Here is a 16,297-nt window from a genome sequence, read left to right on the forward strand (position 1 = left end):
GCTTCACCACCCCGGGAGATGCCAACCCTCCCGGGAAAGGGAATGGGGGAGGGATGGGAGGGCGGGTGCAGCCGCCTCGGTCCGGGCCGGGCGGCGGGGAGCGGCGCCGCTGGCGCGGGGCTGCGCTCCGGCCGGCGGGGACGGCGCCGGGAGCCGCTGGGCGGCGGGTCCCGCCCGCATTCCCGCAGTCCTTCCTCCCCGGGCCCGCCCCCGCCGCCGCCTCCTCCTCCTCCTCCTCCTCCTCGGGGGGGCCCGCGCGCCGCCCGCCCCCCGCCCCGCCGCCATTGGCCGCCGCCGCGCCGCGGGGGGGCCCGGCGCGCTCCGATTGGCTGCGGCGCGGCCCCGCGGCGCCCCCCCGCGCCCGCGCCGCGGCGGCGCCCCCGCCTCCCCCCGGCGCCGCCCGCCCCGCCCGCGCCCCGCGCTATATAGGGGGCGGCGCGGCCAGCGGCGGCGGCAGCGGCGGTCGTGCTCGTGGCTGGGCGGCTGCGGAGCGCGAGCTTTTCATTTTAAGAAAACAATTATTTTTTATTTTTCTTTTTATCGGGCCGGGGAGGTCCGCGGAGCCGCTGGTGTCGCGCGGCTCTGCGAGCGCCTCTCGTTGCACCCCCGCGGCGGGCGCCGTTAACGCCATCGAGGCGCTGCGGCCGCGCTCCGCTCCCGTTGCGGGCGGTGCGTGCGCGGCTTCCCGAGGTCGCGGCGGCAGCAGCGCCAGGCGGTGGTGGAGAGGGAGGTTTCCCTCCCTCCCTGCGGCACCATGAAAGCCGTGAGCCCCGTCCGGCACCCCAGCCGCAAGGCGCAGCCCGGCGTGGCGGGCGGCGGCGGGGGGCACCCGGCCCTGCGGTGCCTGGCCGAGCACAGCGGCTGCAAGGGGGGCCCGCCGTCGGGCGAGGAGCCGGCGGCGCTGTGCCTGCAGTGCGATATGAATGACTGTTACAGCCGGCTGAGGAAGCTGGTGCCCACCATCCCTCCCAACAAGAGGGTCAGCAAAGTGGAGATCCTGCAGCACGTCATCGACTACATCCTCGACCTGCAGCTGGCTCTGGAGACGCACCCAGCGCTGCTCCGGCAGCAGCCGCCGCCGCCCGCTCTGCACCCCGGCAGCTGTCCCGCGGGCACCCCCCGGACCCCGCTGACGGCCCTGAACACTGACCCGGTAAGAGGTGCGTGACACAGGAGCGCGGGGAGCGGGATGCGGAGCGGCGCGATGGTGAGCGCCCTGGGGATGTGCCGGCACTCAGGAGCCCGTGGCTCTGCCCAGAAGCCGTGGCTCCTGAAGGGGACGGGGCGGACGGGCGCAGGAACGCCCCGGCGGTGCGCGGTGGGTGCCCGCATCCCCTCGGTGTGCCGTGTAATTACAGCCGAGAGAGAGAGTACCTGTAGCCGGCGTGTTTGCACACACGGGAGCGGGCGCGCTGTTGTGCGCTTTCCAGCCTGCGCGCCGTGTAGCGAGGGGCTGTGGGGGCCGTGCGCATGGAACGCGGCGTGCTTTGGAGGGGCGGGAATGGGGGAGCGACTCCCTGGTACGGGACCCCCGGTGGCAGCCCGGCGGCGCGGGCAGCGGCGTTCCCCGGCACCCCGGGCTTGCCGCAGCGCTGCGGTGCCCCCCTTGGCTCCGTCCCCCCGGGGGCTTCCCCGAGCGCTCCCGGCGGGGCTGTGGTGCTGCCCGGGTGCTGCAGGAGGAAGGGGTCTGGGCAGTGGGGAGGGGGTGTCTCGGTGTGGTTTCTCGCCGGTTGTTAATTTGCCGTGTCTGGTTGCTGCGCAGGCAGGCTCTGTTAACAAGCCGGGGGACAGCATCCTCTGCCGCTGACCGCCGCTCCCCAGGTGAGTGCCGGGCGGGCGCGGGGCCGCGGGCGGGGGGAGCGCAGCGCTCCGCGGCGCAGCACCGCATCCTCCTGTGGGAAGCCTGCCGAAGGGGGACCAGAGCCCCACGAGAAATACTTGCAGGCGGCTTTGGGGTTTTATTTTTAATTACGGGGTGGTTGTTTTATTTTTCCTAATTACCGGGTGGTTGGGGTTTTTTTTTTTCCCCCCCAAACACTCCCCCTCCCCCCGGAGCGCCTCTGGCTGCGGCGTGCAGCTGCGCATCCCTCCCTCCGCCTGGCCCAGCCTGGGAGCTGCGGTTGTTGTTTGACCTGGTTTGTTTTGGGTTGTTGATCAAGCATGTCTTGTGTTTTGTTGGTGGCGCCAGTCGGTCTGGAGCGGAGCGGTTCACACACCCCCTCTATTCATTCCTCTCCCACAGGTGTGCGGCGGCGCCGCGCCGCGCAGAGGCAGCGCGGGGGGCGGGCGGCGGCGGGGGGGCCCGGCCCTGCCCCGCCGCACCGGAGGAAGGAGCCGTCCAACCCCCCGAGCAGTTCCCATGCTTCACCCCGCCAGAGCCCAGCCTTTTCACCATTTTCACGTCCGTAGCGGTCCCGTCCCCCTCCCCGCCCGCCACCTCCCAGCTCCCCGTGTCCTTTCCCCCTTCCCCCTGGTTCCGTCTCTTCTCGTCGTTCCCGGCCAGCTGTGAGCGGCGGCGTGTCCCACGGTGGCAGCGGGAAAAGTTGCGACTCTGCCCCGGGATAGAGGACCGAGCCTAGACCAGACTTTTAGAAACCTTGTAACTCTTGAGGGACCGAGCAGCCGAATCTTGAAGCTTTACTAATCTACCAGAGCATTTGTAGATATATTTGACATCTATTGTTTAAAATAGATGGATTTTATTGGGGCCCAGGGAACTTTCTTCTCCCTGCAGGAATGTTACATATTGTATAGACAAATGAGTGACATTTCATACTGTGTATATATAGAGATGTTCTATAAGTGTGAGAAAAGTATATGCTTTAATAGACTACTGTAATTATAAAATATTTTTAATTAAATATTTTTTTGTAAATATTATAAAGGTGTGTATGTTTTTTTTAATCTGTGGGAATATCTCTTTAGAAAACTGCAGCTCAAGTGTGGAGCTGCTAATATGGAAATATCTTGAATGTTTAGGACTTTTTTTGTCCCCAAATGTCCTTTAGACTCGAAAGGTGCAGCTTTAGCTAGTGGTCCTGCATGATTGCATGACGTGTCTAATTGCAAATAAACTTGTTTGGAGTCCATACAACGTGTTTTCCTCAATCTAGACTTAAAATGTTTGTAAGTGTATTATACATTTTGAGACTACACTTTTGTCATTTAGGCACAGGGGTTTTTAGTGCATTCTATAGAAGTAGCAGTAAGGTGTAGTGTTTTTTTACTGAGATGAGAAAAACAAATTCTATCTAGTTTTTTTTGCATTATGGGGGCAATGCTTTAGATCTCTAAGCTTTTTTTTTTTTTTTTTTTTTTTAAATCTGCTCTTGAATTAGATAAGAAATTTGCTCGGGAACTTCATTTATCACCAAAAGGTTTTATCGCAAACTTGTGTTCTTACAGCTTATTAATTGCTGAAAAACTGAAAACTGTTCTCTGCTTGCAGCCAAAGGGCAAACCATTAACAAAAACAGTTGCTGTTTCCTCCGTCCAAAGAGTATTAATAGTGAACTGCAGAAAGGCACATGGGCAAAGTCATTATGATCAGTGATGTAAACTCATCTTAAAATGAACCTAAGTAGACCAAAAATAGGATAACTGCGTCAAGATTATTTTTCTAGTACAAAGTTACTTACATTTCACTGCAGCTATGTTACAGTAAAAATCCTGTTTAATCTCTGTGATGTGTAACTACTACATGTGAACATTAAACTAGATTTACTTGTCTTTAACTGTGATTCTTCAGCTTATTTCTTCAATCCTCTGAATTTGCACGTTCTCTTCGCTATTTGTATCTAGCATTTGACGGGTGAATTATTTTTACGGCAGGCTCTTGTACAGTGAAGTCCTGCTGGCTGTAAACTTGTGTCCAGGCTCAGTGAAAGATCCTCATCTTGTGTGATCAGTAGCCTGCGCACTAGTGAAATGGGATTCTCAGAGTGGGAGCATTAAGCAGGATTTAATTGGGTGCTTTGTAAATAGCTAGCCAACTGTGTGTGGAACATGGGCTGTTTGACTAAAAAAGAGGATTTGTTTCAGATTATACAAGTGTCAAAAGTACTATAACCCAAGGGAGGACTTCTATTAAGTTAAATATTTATAAGGAAATTAACTATGGGGGTCATTAGGTATTGACTACAGTGATAGTGTCAACAAGACCAACACTTTCTTTATCAAAATAATTGTGTAAAGATCAAATCAAAAAGTGGCTAACACATCTGCAAACACAGGGCCTCCTGTCAGTGGAAATGCTTTAAAGGCACAGGCATTTTACAGGCTGAGCTGGGACTTCAAGGATGGGGCGTGGGTGCCTGCATTGTATTCCCCTAGTTCTGCTGCTGTGATTTTGGTTAATGAGCAAAATACGTGTTCTTGTAAAATCAAGTCACAAACCTCTTACCCTGAGCCTCCCAACTACTTTTGTGACGGTAGCAATACTATCAATAGGATTTTTACTGCACTTTGGGGATTTTTCCGTTGTATTAAAGACAGAGGTGACATTTAAATCAATCCTTTGGAAAAAATTTACATTCATTTTCTTTGTTTATCCTATTAATATTTGTATTCTGCTTACTTCAGCTTGTACAGCTCAGATTATTTTGTATACAGTTTTTCAGTAACATTGGTTCTCAGTACACTGATTTGTTTCTGTCCACTGTTGCCAAATTATAGTATTCCATTACATGGGAGAGGAAGCAAGCAAAAGGTGCTGTCCTAAAATATAAAACTATCCTGTAGAGTTTCTAAATATCAAAGCTGATGTATCCTGGGAGAGCTGGTAAATTACTGAGCTGCTCTTCAAGGAAGAATGTACCAAACCCTGGATTGTTTCAGGTCAAGGCAATCTCCTGTTGAGTTCAGCAGCTTAAGGATTTAGGTTTGCTTTTTGAAAAACTTGTGGTGCAACAAGTTAGGACCTTTAGTAAATGAAGTCTTATTAAAGAGCTGTGAAAATGTTTCCTGTTATATGTAGTATTCTTCAGAAATGTGAGAGCCTGCATACAGCATTCAGGAAAGTCTCACCAGATCGCTACAGATGCTGGTCTTTACTTACTCCTTATGCTGTGTATAAAACTCTAAAGGAATATCTAATTGCTTGCTTCCTAATGCCTGGGATCAGTACAGTCCTGAATGCAGCCATAATTATTTTTTGTTTTTCAAAGATTTTAGTCTTTCATCATACTGTAATCCCGTATCTTGTTTAAATCATATTTTCCATATAGCAAAAGGCGTAAATGTTTGAACAAAGGCAAATTAAAAGGACTCTTTCTTCTAATGCCTTGAATTTTCTCTTAGTCACAAAAGCATTCCTTAAAAGGAGCTTTTTGATTGCGTGATGAGAGTTGTGGTGAGGCTGCCAGATTAGGAATTAGGATACCAAATTCTGTTCCCAGCTCTGCTACTGAGGCTCTTTTGTGACCTTGAGCAAGTCACCGGCTGTCAAACAAACTTCCCGTTTTCCACTTGTACCAGTGGCAACATGCACTCATCTTTATAGAAGCAGGGAGATGAAACAGGCAAAATGCATTCCTGTTTTATCACCTTTCTTATGCGGAGCAAGTTTTTGGTAAGGAAGGAAGTACGGGGGAAGCTGGGGTGATTACCAGGAGCTTTCCGAAGGAGGAGCTGGTTGGGAAGTGCATTGCAAGTAGAGGTTGCAAGGAACCTCTTTTCATGGGACACTGAAATTGTCAAGGATTAGAACACCGTCTCCAGGAGGAATAGATGAGGGAGCCAGGTATTTTCTGTCCCTAACTGGAATGCTGTCTGCGGAGCACAGCGATGGACACTGCTAGTGCTGCACGTCCGTTTTGGTGAGCTGTGGCATGGAGGTCTCAGTCCTTGCAGGTGCTGGGGCTCCCTCTGAAATTTCCAAGTGAGAGGAAAGGTTCATTCCATGTAAAAACCAAATGCCAGCTCCTGTGGCATTTTTCCTGCGGTTTCACACGGGAATGGTTTTTTTTTCCACTTTCTGTAGTGTTCCTTTTAAATAGATGCATTTTCAGCCACAAGCGAAGTGGTCATAAGGAATGCCATAGCTGTCCTGCTGGTTGTTCCGAGAGTTAATGAATAAACCATGTATAGGATAAACAGGTTTATGCAAATGCAGAGCAGCATTTTACTATTATTTATATTTTCAAGGCTTTGTAGCCATAGAAGTCACATTTCTGTAAAACCTTTACAGTTGGAAAGAAGAAAGCACGATACAAGTAATTCAAGTAATTGTTTTAGATGCAACACAATTTACTGGTTTCTCCAATAGTAAGGTTTGCAATACTGAATAGCGTGCTTCCAAAACAATATTGAAAATGTTCTGCTCTCCAGTCCCAGAACATGTGATTTGAAAACACTGGCTAAATATATTCCCTCATACAACTGCTTGCTTTTTTGCATTAGAAAATCCACCCTTTACTCTCATTCCTGGGTAAGAGAAAACTAGCGTGCTCTGCCTACCAGTAGAGCCTTGCTTCCCCAAATGTCCAAAGCAGGCGTGCACGCACCAGCCCTTGGAGCACATCAGAGCTCCTCTGGGGACTGGGCACCCTGGGGCTGTACAGCACTTGGGAGCTTGGCTGCAGGCAGTTGCCAGCCACATGCCAGCATCCCGTGGGTCAGAGGCAGTCTCTGAGCCACCTTCTTGACAAAAGCCTTTTCCCCCTTCACAGCCTGAAAAAACAAAATAATTCTCAGGGACCAGGGTATGGTGTAAACTGCAGTGTGATCACAGCAACATGGACATGTGGAGGAATTTTCTAAGTTGGCATCCCTCCTCCTTAGCAAAACATCTGCCGGAGAAGAGCCATGTCACCACTGGGGAACTGGGGAAGGAGCAGTGCAAACCCTTCGGAGCACTGTGCCCAGGCACAAGCCCGTCAGCCAGAGGCTGGTGAGCGAAGCACCTGGATGCTGGGCACGCTCTGGGCAACGTTTCCCCATTTTGTCCCTTTTGAAGGAATGAGGGGGCACATAAGACTGTTTTCAGTCAGTGCTCGGTGGTGCTGAGGCAGCTGAGGAGCTGTAGGCAGAGCCCTGAAAAGCTCATTTCCACACACAAAGGTGCAAACGATGCCAGCGGGTTGCGGTTCCCTGCCTGTCCCCCATGTCACTCAGAGGGGCACGGGCCGGGGAAGCAGATTGTTCTTCTGGCAGCTTAATTCAACGTAGAGGACGCAGCAGTGGCTGGAATGAATTAGTCCCCATTTGTGATTTCTCGGCCTGTAGGGAGAAGAGCTGGCACCCCGCACTCTGGCACACAGAGACGGGAGCGCTCCCTCCCCACACGAAGTGCGACAGCAGCAATGCGGGATGTGGGGCAGGGCAGTGCGGGCTTTTCTTCCTTTGATGGGCATGAAACACACTTTGACATGGGACAAGCGTTGAGGGTTTTTTTTCTTCTTTTTTTTCTTTCTTTTTTTTTTTTTTTTTTTTCTTTTAACCTTTTAGCCTCGGGTTTACTTCCTTTCGGGTTTTTTTTATTTCCCAAAGATGATGTGTTTGTCAACCGATAGGATGGACTTGCTTCTGGTAAAAGAAGCACTTGGACAATTTTCACAACATGTATAATTTGCTCTAAGGGCCACAATAGCTTCGTCTGATCCATGTGTGATGTAAATAAATATTCCAATAATTTTTAATGTGCATATTATGTACTCCATAGATCAATGGCTCCTTTGAAGCTCTTACCATTTATCCTATAAGTTTCTATTCAGACATTTTAAAATATGCATTATTTATTCAACAGACTATCTTTCATTCAGAGATGCTAGTGTCTATGTTTGTAGCAGTCTAGCATCTATATCTTGTTTAGAATATTATTGCTTAGTCTTTTCAGCAGGTTGAAAATATTCCCATAAAAATGCAGTAATAGGAAAGAATATTTCAAATTAATAAGACTGAAACATACATCCATTTAGGGCCATTTTAAAAGACACTGTCTTCTGCTCCTTTTTTCCTTCTCCAGCAGCCCTGGAAACATACAGGGCCAGAAATGGGTGACATGTGTGGGCTGCAGTGAAGGCATTAAATCCCTGGGAGGGTTTGGGAGGGTGGCAGTGCCTGGACTCACAGTGCTACAAGCCAACATTTTCCCTTGATTTCTGATGTGTCTGTTCAGAGACTGGGGGGTCCATCCCAGCAGCAGCATCACAGCACTGGGGCAGCAGTCATGCAAAAGGACATTGCCTTCTCCAGCTTTAAAAAGGAAGCAGTTTCTTGGTTCATGTGCAGGACAGACTCACCAGGCAAGCAGGAGCCAATATTACCAGCACTGCCTTGTGAGCTGCCCCAGGGCTTCAAGTGCCACCAGGGTTTTTTGGGGGTTGTGGTGTTTTTGAGGTGCATAGGAGCTCCATGCCAGCTGCCAAAGCCAGGGGCAGATGTGAAGGTGCAGAGCACATGGAAGCAAAAGCATGGACACAGGTGATTTCATGCCTTTGCAGCTATTAGCCAGGGCAAATCCTTTCCTGCTCTCAGAGGATGGGGGAGCAAGAAGTTCTATCCCCACCTCAACAGAAAGCTGCAAGGGGAACCCAAAGAGCTCCTGGGTCCTTGCAGGAGTAGCCCATGAGATAAGAGGGTCTCTGACCTCCATGCAGGCTAATGAGGGAGGAAAGCCAGGGCTGAGAAGGATAAAGTTCGTATTTAAATCCAGACATCTGCAACAATAGAGGTCGAAACATAAAAAATTGCTATCAAATTCATTTGCTTGTAGTATGAAGGCTTTTGTCTCACCTTGTTTAAACAGTCCCACTTCTGTGTTTAGTTTACTGTGTTAATATCCCCCAGAGGCTTCATCATTTGCTATTGATGAGCATACACACACACACACACACCAAAAAAAAAAAAAAAAAAAAAAAGGTGGTGCTGTCCAAGCAATTAATTCTCTTTCCAAGTGCTTAAAATTCAGCATGTCCCTTCAGTTCCAAAGGTGCTAGATCTTCAAAACCAGCAAGCTGCTCACAGTCAGCTGGGAAACCCCAAGTTATTTTGGAGCACATAAAAACATTCAGTGCTGATAAATACTCACACTGTGTTTTGCATCTTCATAATTTGGGATTCCATTTACTTGACATATGCAATAAATAAAGCAATAAATAAAATATGCTCCCAGCCTCAAGGACGTTTCTCTGTGTAAGTTGCAGCCCGGTATATAAACTCCTTCCAAACCAGCTGGTGCTGCACATCTACAACACTTGTTTATTCTAATTCAGGGATACCTTCATAAGAAGGTGACTGTGAACAATGCTTTTTAAACCATGATGGAAGCAGATGGGGATAAGGATTCTAATAAGAATATAAAGCAGTAAAAATAGAGCACTGCTTTAGCTGGAAAATGGGAAAAAAATTTCATTCGCCCTTTTTGGTGAAAAATGTTTTTACCTAAAGCATTGGAAACTCCAGTGACTCAGCTCTTGGATCAAATGCCCACCAAAGTCTTTCCATCACCTTCAGCAGATGTCAAATGGTGAATTCACATGGATGAATGGGTACATTTAGGTCTCTGTAGTGCACTGCTTTGCATGGACAAAATCCCATTATGTTTTCTCCAGGCCTCAGATAGGAAACAGATTTTGCCATTTTTTGCCAATTTACCCTAGACCTACACTGTTGTCACTTGGTAGACTTCAACCAAGCAGAACAGCACCAGGACCCACAGCTTTTAACTTTCCCCTGTTCTAAAACCAGGGCAGCTCTCTGTGCAAAGACTTTTATGTGACTCAGTATCAGCAGCAGCTCCATCAGGGCGCAGCGGTGAAGGAAATTAATTGTGAGACCCTGGTTTGGACTCAGTCTCATGTTAAGCACAGAATTATAGAATGGTTGAGTTAGAGGGGACCTTAAAGATCATCTAGTTCCAACTCCTCTGCCACAGGCAGGGTCACTAGACCAGGTTGCTCAAAGCCCCATATCACCTGGCTTTGAAATACCTTGAGAGTTACAAATTTCTCTTTTTCCATTGCCAGATGAGTTTGAGTTGAGTTTTGCCATGAGTTTGTGCATGAGTTAGTTTAGTGGGCAGGGTCAGATGCTCACTGCCATCAACTGCTGGGGAAGCTTGCATCGTATTTGGCTTGTGTGCTGAATATAAACAGAGCTATCTGTCAGTATTTGCTTGGATTCATTGAAATATTAAAACAAATGCTTGTGTCTGTGTTGCAGGGCCAGGTCTTCTTTATTTTGCTGGGGCAATAGCCATATTGAAACAAACTGTATTTTGTTTTCTTTCAGACAGGTGTGATGGCACACCTGCGGAGCTCAGGCTTGAATAGCAACTCGTAACCTTTTGTGGGTAAGGTGGGGGGCAAATCCTGCTTAACAAGGATGTCAAGCTGATCTTTGTTCCTTTCTCCCAACCAAGTATCTGTGGCAACAAACTGGAGACAGGTAAACAATCGGCTTCTGCTACCACAAGCTTTCCATTTACAGTTCACCAGGAGCTCTTATTATATGAAAGGAAAGGGTGGATGTGGTGTCAACACAAGGTAATAGTAATATTATTTGAACAGGTGTGTGGGGTGTTGCTAAAGTGAGAGAACGGGTGAGCTGTAGGGAGCAGTTAGTACAGGGCTGTGCATGTAATAACCAGAGCTCACCCGCGTGTATTATCATAACAATCATGTGTGGCGATGGGTTTCACAATAAGCTGGTCTGATTTACCCTCTGCATTAAACTAGTTCTGTTGTTTCTCACTTCCTAACTCCCTGCTGGAAAAGAGCCCGAAAAAATACGCACGCTAAAAATTTGGTGAGCAGACCCACTGTGCACGCAGCTACAGACAGATAACCCACCAGGCCACAATTATCCCCCAGACTCTGCTCCTCCACAGGCAACTTTGCTGCTGATTTATGTCTGGGAAAGAGAGAAAACAGATTAAGCATCTCAGGACTGCATTACAAAGGGATGGCAGGTTTGCAGCAAGTGTTAAGGCACCGTGGAATTGGGAGAGTCGAGTACCTCAGCAGTTTTGTCTATACATCTATTCTCTGTGATGCAGTTAATTTTAATAATGTATTTCCAGTCTGTGATGTGTGTTAAATTGATATGTATCTGTGATTCGAATGTATATTCATCTCTGTGTGTATAGAGTTAGATGAATATCCTTTCAGGAAGAAAACTGTGTGCCACAATAGAGAATGGAAACAGTGAAAACAATCTTTTAGATTCTGCTTTTAAGGAGACGACTGGAATCACATTAGAAAGGATTAATGCGGTAGGTACATACCTTGCTGAAATTTGCATGCTTCCATTGTGGGAAAGTGGGAAACAAAGGGAAAAATCATACCCTGATGTGCTCTCCAAGTAGAGCTATATGTGATTCACTGAAGACAGCCATGGAGGTTACAAAACAGAAATCAAGAGACAATATAAATTATGTGAGGGTGTTCTAGACAATTAGACGACTCATTGGTCCATTTACAGTGCTGCTCGTAGCTTTATATCAAATCTGATGAAAGAGTGGCAAATTTTAAGCAAGGAAATTTTTCACTCTCTCCTCTCCCTAAGCCATACTTTGTTTAGAGATATCTTAATGCATGTCCTGAGCATTTTAATAAGAAACTATTGCATGCCACTGGTTTGTGCAAACAGTAGTTGTATTATTACAGGGGATGAATTAATCTTCCAGCTGTCCATTTGTGTTACTCAGATCAGGCAGGGTTTATTTGCAAAGGGCTGACCCTGCTTCCTGGCAGGTTTGCCAGGAGGTGCCGTGCCAGATTCCCTCCTCTGGATGCAGGAGGGTTCATCTGGCACATCCCAGGGACCGTGGGGACAGTCCCATGGCAGGGGCTGCCAGCTGGGGGAACGCGGGGACAGTGGCTGTGACAGCAGCACCACCACGTCCTGGGCTCCACAGGCTCCTTCAGGCATTCTTTAGTGGGTATTGAAGGCTGGTAGGAAACAAGTATTCTCAAGCTTGGGTCTGCATTCTTCTGGTAATGCAGATTTAGCCCAAGGTCACACAAGAAACCTTTATGTCAAGCAGCTTGCTCCGTCTTAAGGAGAATTGCTACAGCATTTCCCTTTGTACACATTTCATTAAGTAAATGCTTAATAGCAGGGTGGCTGTCATCTTAGGGCAAATATTTTAGAAATCCCTTGTTAGTCACATCAGGTGTGCTTCTTCAATATTGCAACATCTGTTATTTGTTAGATGCAAACAGAGAATGAAAATGTGTATTTGCCTTGTCCTGGGCTCTTCAAGTAATTCAGGCAACCTGGCTGAATGTGCTGGAGACAGTGCTGACAGTACAGTTATTTCAGGAGGGTAAAATTGCACCAAAACTTGAGTAGGGGGTAAAGTAAAAAGTGTTCTATTATGCTTGGGTGCCCTCTAGTTCTTTTACAATCCAGTGTGTACTTTAAATATACCTTGATCCTTGGAATTTCCTTGTAGAAGTCAAAGCTGCGCTGCTGTTCCAGCAGAGCAAACACTAGATGGGCTCTTCACAAACAGTGGGTAAGTCACAGTCAGCTGAAAGGAGCATTCTCTTGGTCACAGGGGTCCGGGTTTCTGCAATAAAACAAGCATTTTGATCTTTCTTTGCAGGCATGGTTATTTCACACTGGAAGATGCATATTTTGAGGCTGCATCTCAAAAGTCTGATTCTTTGCTCTGGATTAGTTTTGCTGGTTTTTAAGCAAATACTGAAGTAATCAAAAATAACAGCCTGGTAGTGTTTTAGGCATAGTTTGAAGAATTTAATTGAATAGGGACTTTAATGAGAGGGCAGTGGATTCTTAATTACTTCAGGCACAGTTTAGCACTTTGTTCATGTATGGTATTTATCTGGGATGCATCAGTCTGTTATTAGTTGACTATTGCAGTGCAAAAGTTGGTGGCAAAGTCATTGTGGTGTGGTGCAGAAACAACATTACAGCTGCACAACAGCCTGTGCAAGAATTCCTTGAACATAGATGGGATATATTCATTAACACCATCAATCAGTTAAGAGCTTGTTTGGGTTTTAGTTTGGTATGTGCATATATATATATATATATATATATATATATTTATGTATTTATAAACTGCTAAGTATATTGCATGCTATCCATCAAATTTAATTTTTCGTCTGTTTTTTGACTGACGATTTTCGCTTGCTAACATTCTTTTACACACTTGGGAGTCGTCCCCGTCCTTTGGATCAGCCTAAGGAAAATGCTGCCCTCTCTTGAAATTGAGGATGCAGTGCACCTCCTGGCAGAGGCTGCCTGGGCAGCACATTCCTGAAAGATGGTAGTGACTTCTGCAGGGCTGATGAGTATTGAGAAAAGCAGCACTGTATTTTAGACTAGTAAACAGGGTTAAGAGAGTTGTTCTGAAGGATGTGAATTCTCTAGAATATAAATTCTCTCTCTTCTGAAAAAAAACTGGAAAATATGCTTTATTCCATTATGGTAATACCTTAGCCAGGAAAATGTCATTGTCTCCCATGCCTGCATAGAGAGGAGGCCAAGTCCTAAAATTCTTTGGACTACTTTCACTCAAATTTAAGTTATTTCTTTGACTGTTTCAGTTGTAAGTTTTGCTGAATGCCCATCTAGATCTTGCAGTCAGAGGAAAACATTTTTTTTGTGCTAAGCCTTCTCTGAAGGAGAGAGGACGTGACTGGCTGCCACTGGTCCTCTGCACCAGAAAAGAAGCACTTGGGGTCACTCTAGTGTATGAAAACCCCCAAAGTTTTCCCACTGGTGTGGAACCACTGATGTGTTGCTTGTAGAAACCAACATGTCACTGCCTTGAACATCTTAGTCAGGAGATGTGTCTCCAATGGAGGGAGGAGGATGTTTCTCCAGCTGCTTGTCCTCCTCTCTGACAAGCATGGATAGGGTGTGGAATATAAAGGAGACCTTGTGGGAAAAGCCATTCTGCCTCCATTTCTTCAACAGGGGCATTAAAACAAACAAGCAAAAAGCTCTCCCATTCTCCAGTAGACACCTCTGCTTGTAGAAAGACTTGTACTTTTCTGCTGGAAGCAAGGGTGAAAAGGATCATTATGTGATGTGTAGGAGGGATTGCCTAGAAAGTAGTCCTACAGCAAGCTAGCATCCCTAGGAGGACATGCAGGTTTTGGTTTGTATTAACTCAGAGGATGCCAGTGCACACATGAGCGCCAGGTTTCTTGGACACCAGATACTGCATGAGAGGGAGGTGAAGCAGGCTGTGCATTGTGGAAGACAAGAACATACATTCACATCTAAACCCAGGTTATTTAAAAAACAGGTTTTTCTGAACATATAGCTCCCCACCCAGCCCTCTTACAGTTCTCAGGAGCTAAAACACAGGTAGGCAGCAAGGAGCAACATGCAGGGAAAATGACTGGCTAACAATAGCTGTAAATATTGTTAGTTACATGATTTGTGCAAAAGAACATATTTCTTAATATTTATCTCACTTTTCTGCACCTACAGTTATCTTTTTTTTTTTTTTTACACAAGTGTGAGGGTGATTAATCCCAAATGCAATCTTAAAAAGGATAAACAGAAGGAGACTGGGCATGTATATGTCAATTGCACTGTATACTACCTCATCTATATTAAATATGAGGCAAAGTAATAAAAATAAACAATACAGTATTGTGTCAGTTGCAACTCAGGCAGTAACAAAATATTGTCACATTTTTTCTTACAAAGCTGGCTGTGTGGTGGCTGGAAAGAACCCTAAAGCATATAAAGCTCTTATCTTCATACATTTCCCTAAAGAATAATAGATCAGTCGGTGCTCTGATGCTGTTTTAATAATGTACAATTTACAATTCATTTGGTTACCAAGCACTCACAGTATAATTAATTTCACAGACCCTTTCTACACATTGGCATGGTTTATGACAGTACAGAGGGAAGATGGGAAAACTCTGTTCCCTGCTGTCACAGGAGAGTGCCTGCATGATGTGTCACCTGGCTGGTCTCACAGCAGTCCTGCCTTTGTAGGGGTGACAGGGCTTGATTTCCCCTTTCCTTCTGCCCCAGCTCCCACCTGCCTTTCCCATTTCCCTGCATGACCATCTCCATGGAGGATGTTTCCTTGGGGATGAGCCAGGCTCATCCTGCAGCTCCCCAGTAGCTCCCTTGGAGTCATGGCATGCCCTGAGCTCTGCTGCAAGCGCTGGAGCAAAAGCCAAGGTGAGCCAAGGGGAAGACTCAAGGACAAAAGGCAGGTGACAAGCCTTCAGTGCCTCTCAGCAGTGCCTCCCTCCACCCCTGCAGCTGGGGACAGGAGAGCCTGTCAGGAATGCAGGTATTACTCCAGTCAGGGGTGACTGTCCATCCTAGCTGTCAGTGTACCAGCCCAAGCCTAATACCATTTAACAGGACCAAGACACAAAAAAGGCTCCAGAAGCAGGCAGAATACCTATTGTTGGGGGTTTATTTCCACACTCCTGTTATTTTCCCCTTTATGGGGAATCTGTACAGTTGCCTGAGAGACTTAAATAATGGACTCTCTGCAATGAATGGAGCTGCTGTTCTGTGATGTCTTGCACATCAAAGCAATTTTTTTGAATCTGCATTTACCTCTTTGATAAAGACAACACTGTGAGGAATTCAGCAACTGCAGAGAACCTGCGGGTCTGCACATCCACCCGGAGCTTTGACAGCAGTGTATGAATTGCTATTGAAGTGATGGTTTTGTTTCCTTTGTCAAATAAACAGGGGTTTCCTTTTCTGAATTCCCCAAACATTATTTTCCCGTTTGAAGTTCTTGATTCCTATACATGCACAGTGTATGTGTACACGCACATGGATACTCACCTATATGAATATATATATATGTATATAGACACACACACATATATAGTTCTGTTGTATATATATATATCTATGCCTGAGGGTAGAGATCACAGTTTGTAAAGGCTGTAATATCCACAATCATGGATATAAAAACACAAGTGCTCACACTGAAGTGCAGCTTAAAGTGAGGCTTACTAATTTTCCACAACTACAGTTGCAATTTCTCTCTTTTTTTCTTAGATGTTCAAAAGCTGGTTTCTTCCAGGGACTGAAGAGCACTGTAAGCCACAGCCCTAAATGTTTGGTTAACTCCTATGGGACCTGTGTGGTTTTCACAAGACATTAACTGTGAGGGGTACATCTCTTGCACTGTGTCTGCAGCTGGCTACTCAATCCTAATGATTTGATTTCCTAATCTCTTACTTGAACAAAAATATGGGGAGGCAGAGACCATGAGATACTGCTTTCACATCTTTTTTCCATATGGGATTTGGCAGCCAATTTGCCAACATATTGATGACCTGCTGCTCTTATTTTTTACATCTATAAATCTATAGAAACTTGACTC

General features: G+C 46.7%; 1 protein-coding gene across 2 annotated transcripts; it reads left to right on the forward strand.

Annotated features, from left to right (window-relative positions):
• The first annotated feature begins 461 nt into the window (after nt 1–461).
• On the forward strand, nt 462–3,734 carry ID4 (inhibitor of DNA binding 4). Of its 2 annotated transcripts, none has more exons than XM_056483860.1 (3): nt 462–1,153; nt 1,763–1,821; nt 2,243–3,734. In XM_056483860.1, the coding sequence occupies exons 1-2, from the start codon at nt 755–757 to the stop codon at nt 1,805–1,807; spliced, it is 444 nt and encodes a 147-aa protein (XP_056339835.1). In that variant the 5' UTR covers nt 462–754; the 3' UTR covers nt 1,808–1,821; nt 2,243–3,734. The 2 variants fall into 2 exon arrangements, with proteins under 2 accessions (XP_056339835.1, XP_056339836.1); XM_056483861.1 differs by having other exon boundaries at nt 468–1,160.
• The last annotated feature ends 12,563 nt before the right edge of the window (nt 3,735–16,297 follow it).

The sequence above is a fragment of the Oenanthe melanoleuca genome, chromosome 2, assembly GCF_029582105.1.
Source record: "Oenanthe melanoleuca isolate GR-GAL-2019-014 chromosome 2, OMel1.0, whole genome shotgun sequence".
Classification (NCBI taxonomy): Eukaryota; Metazoa; Chordata; class Aves; order Passeriformes; family Muscicapidae; genus Oenanthe; species Oenanthe melanoleuca.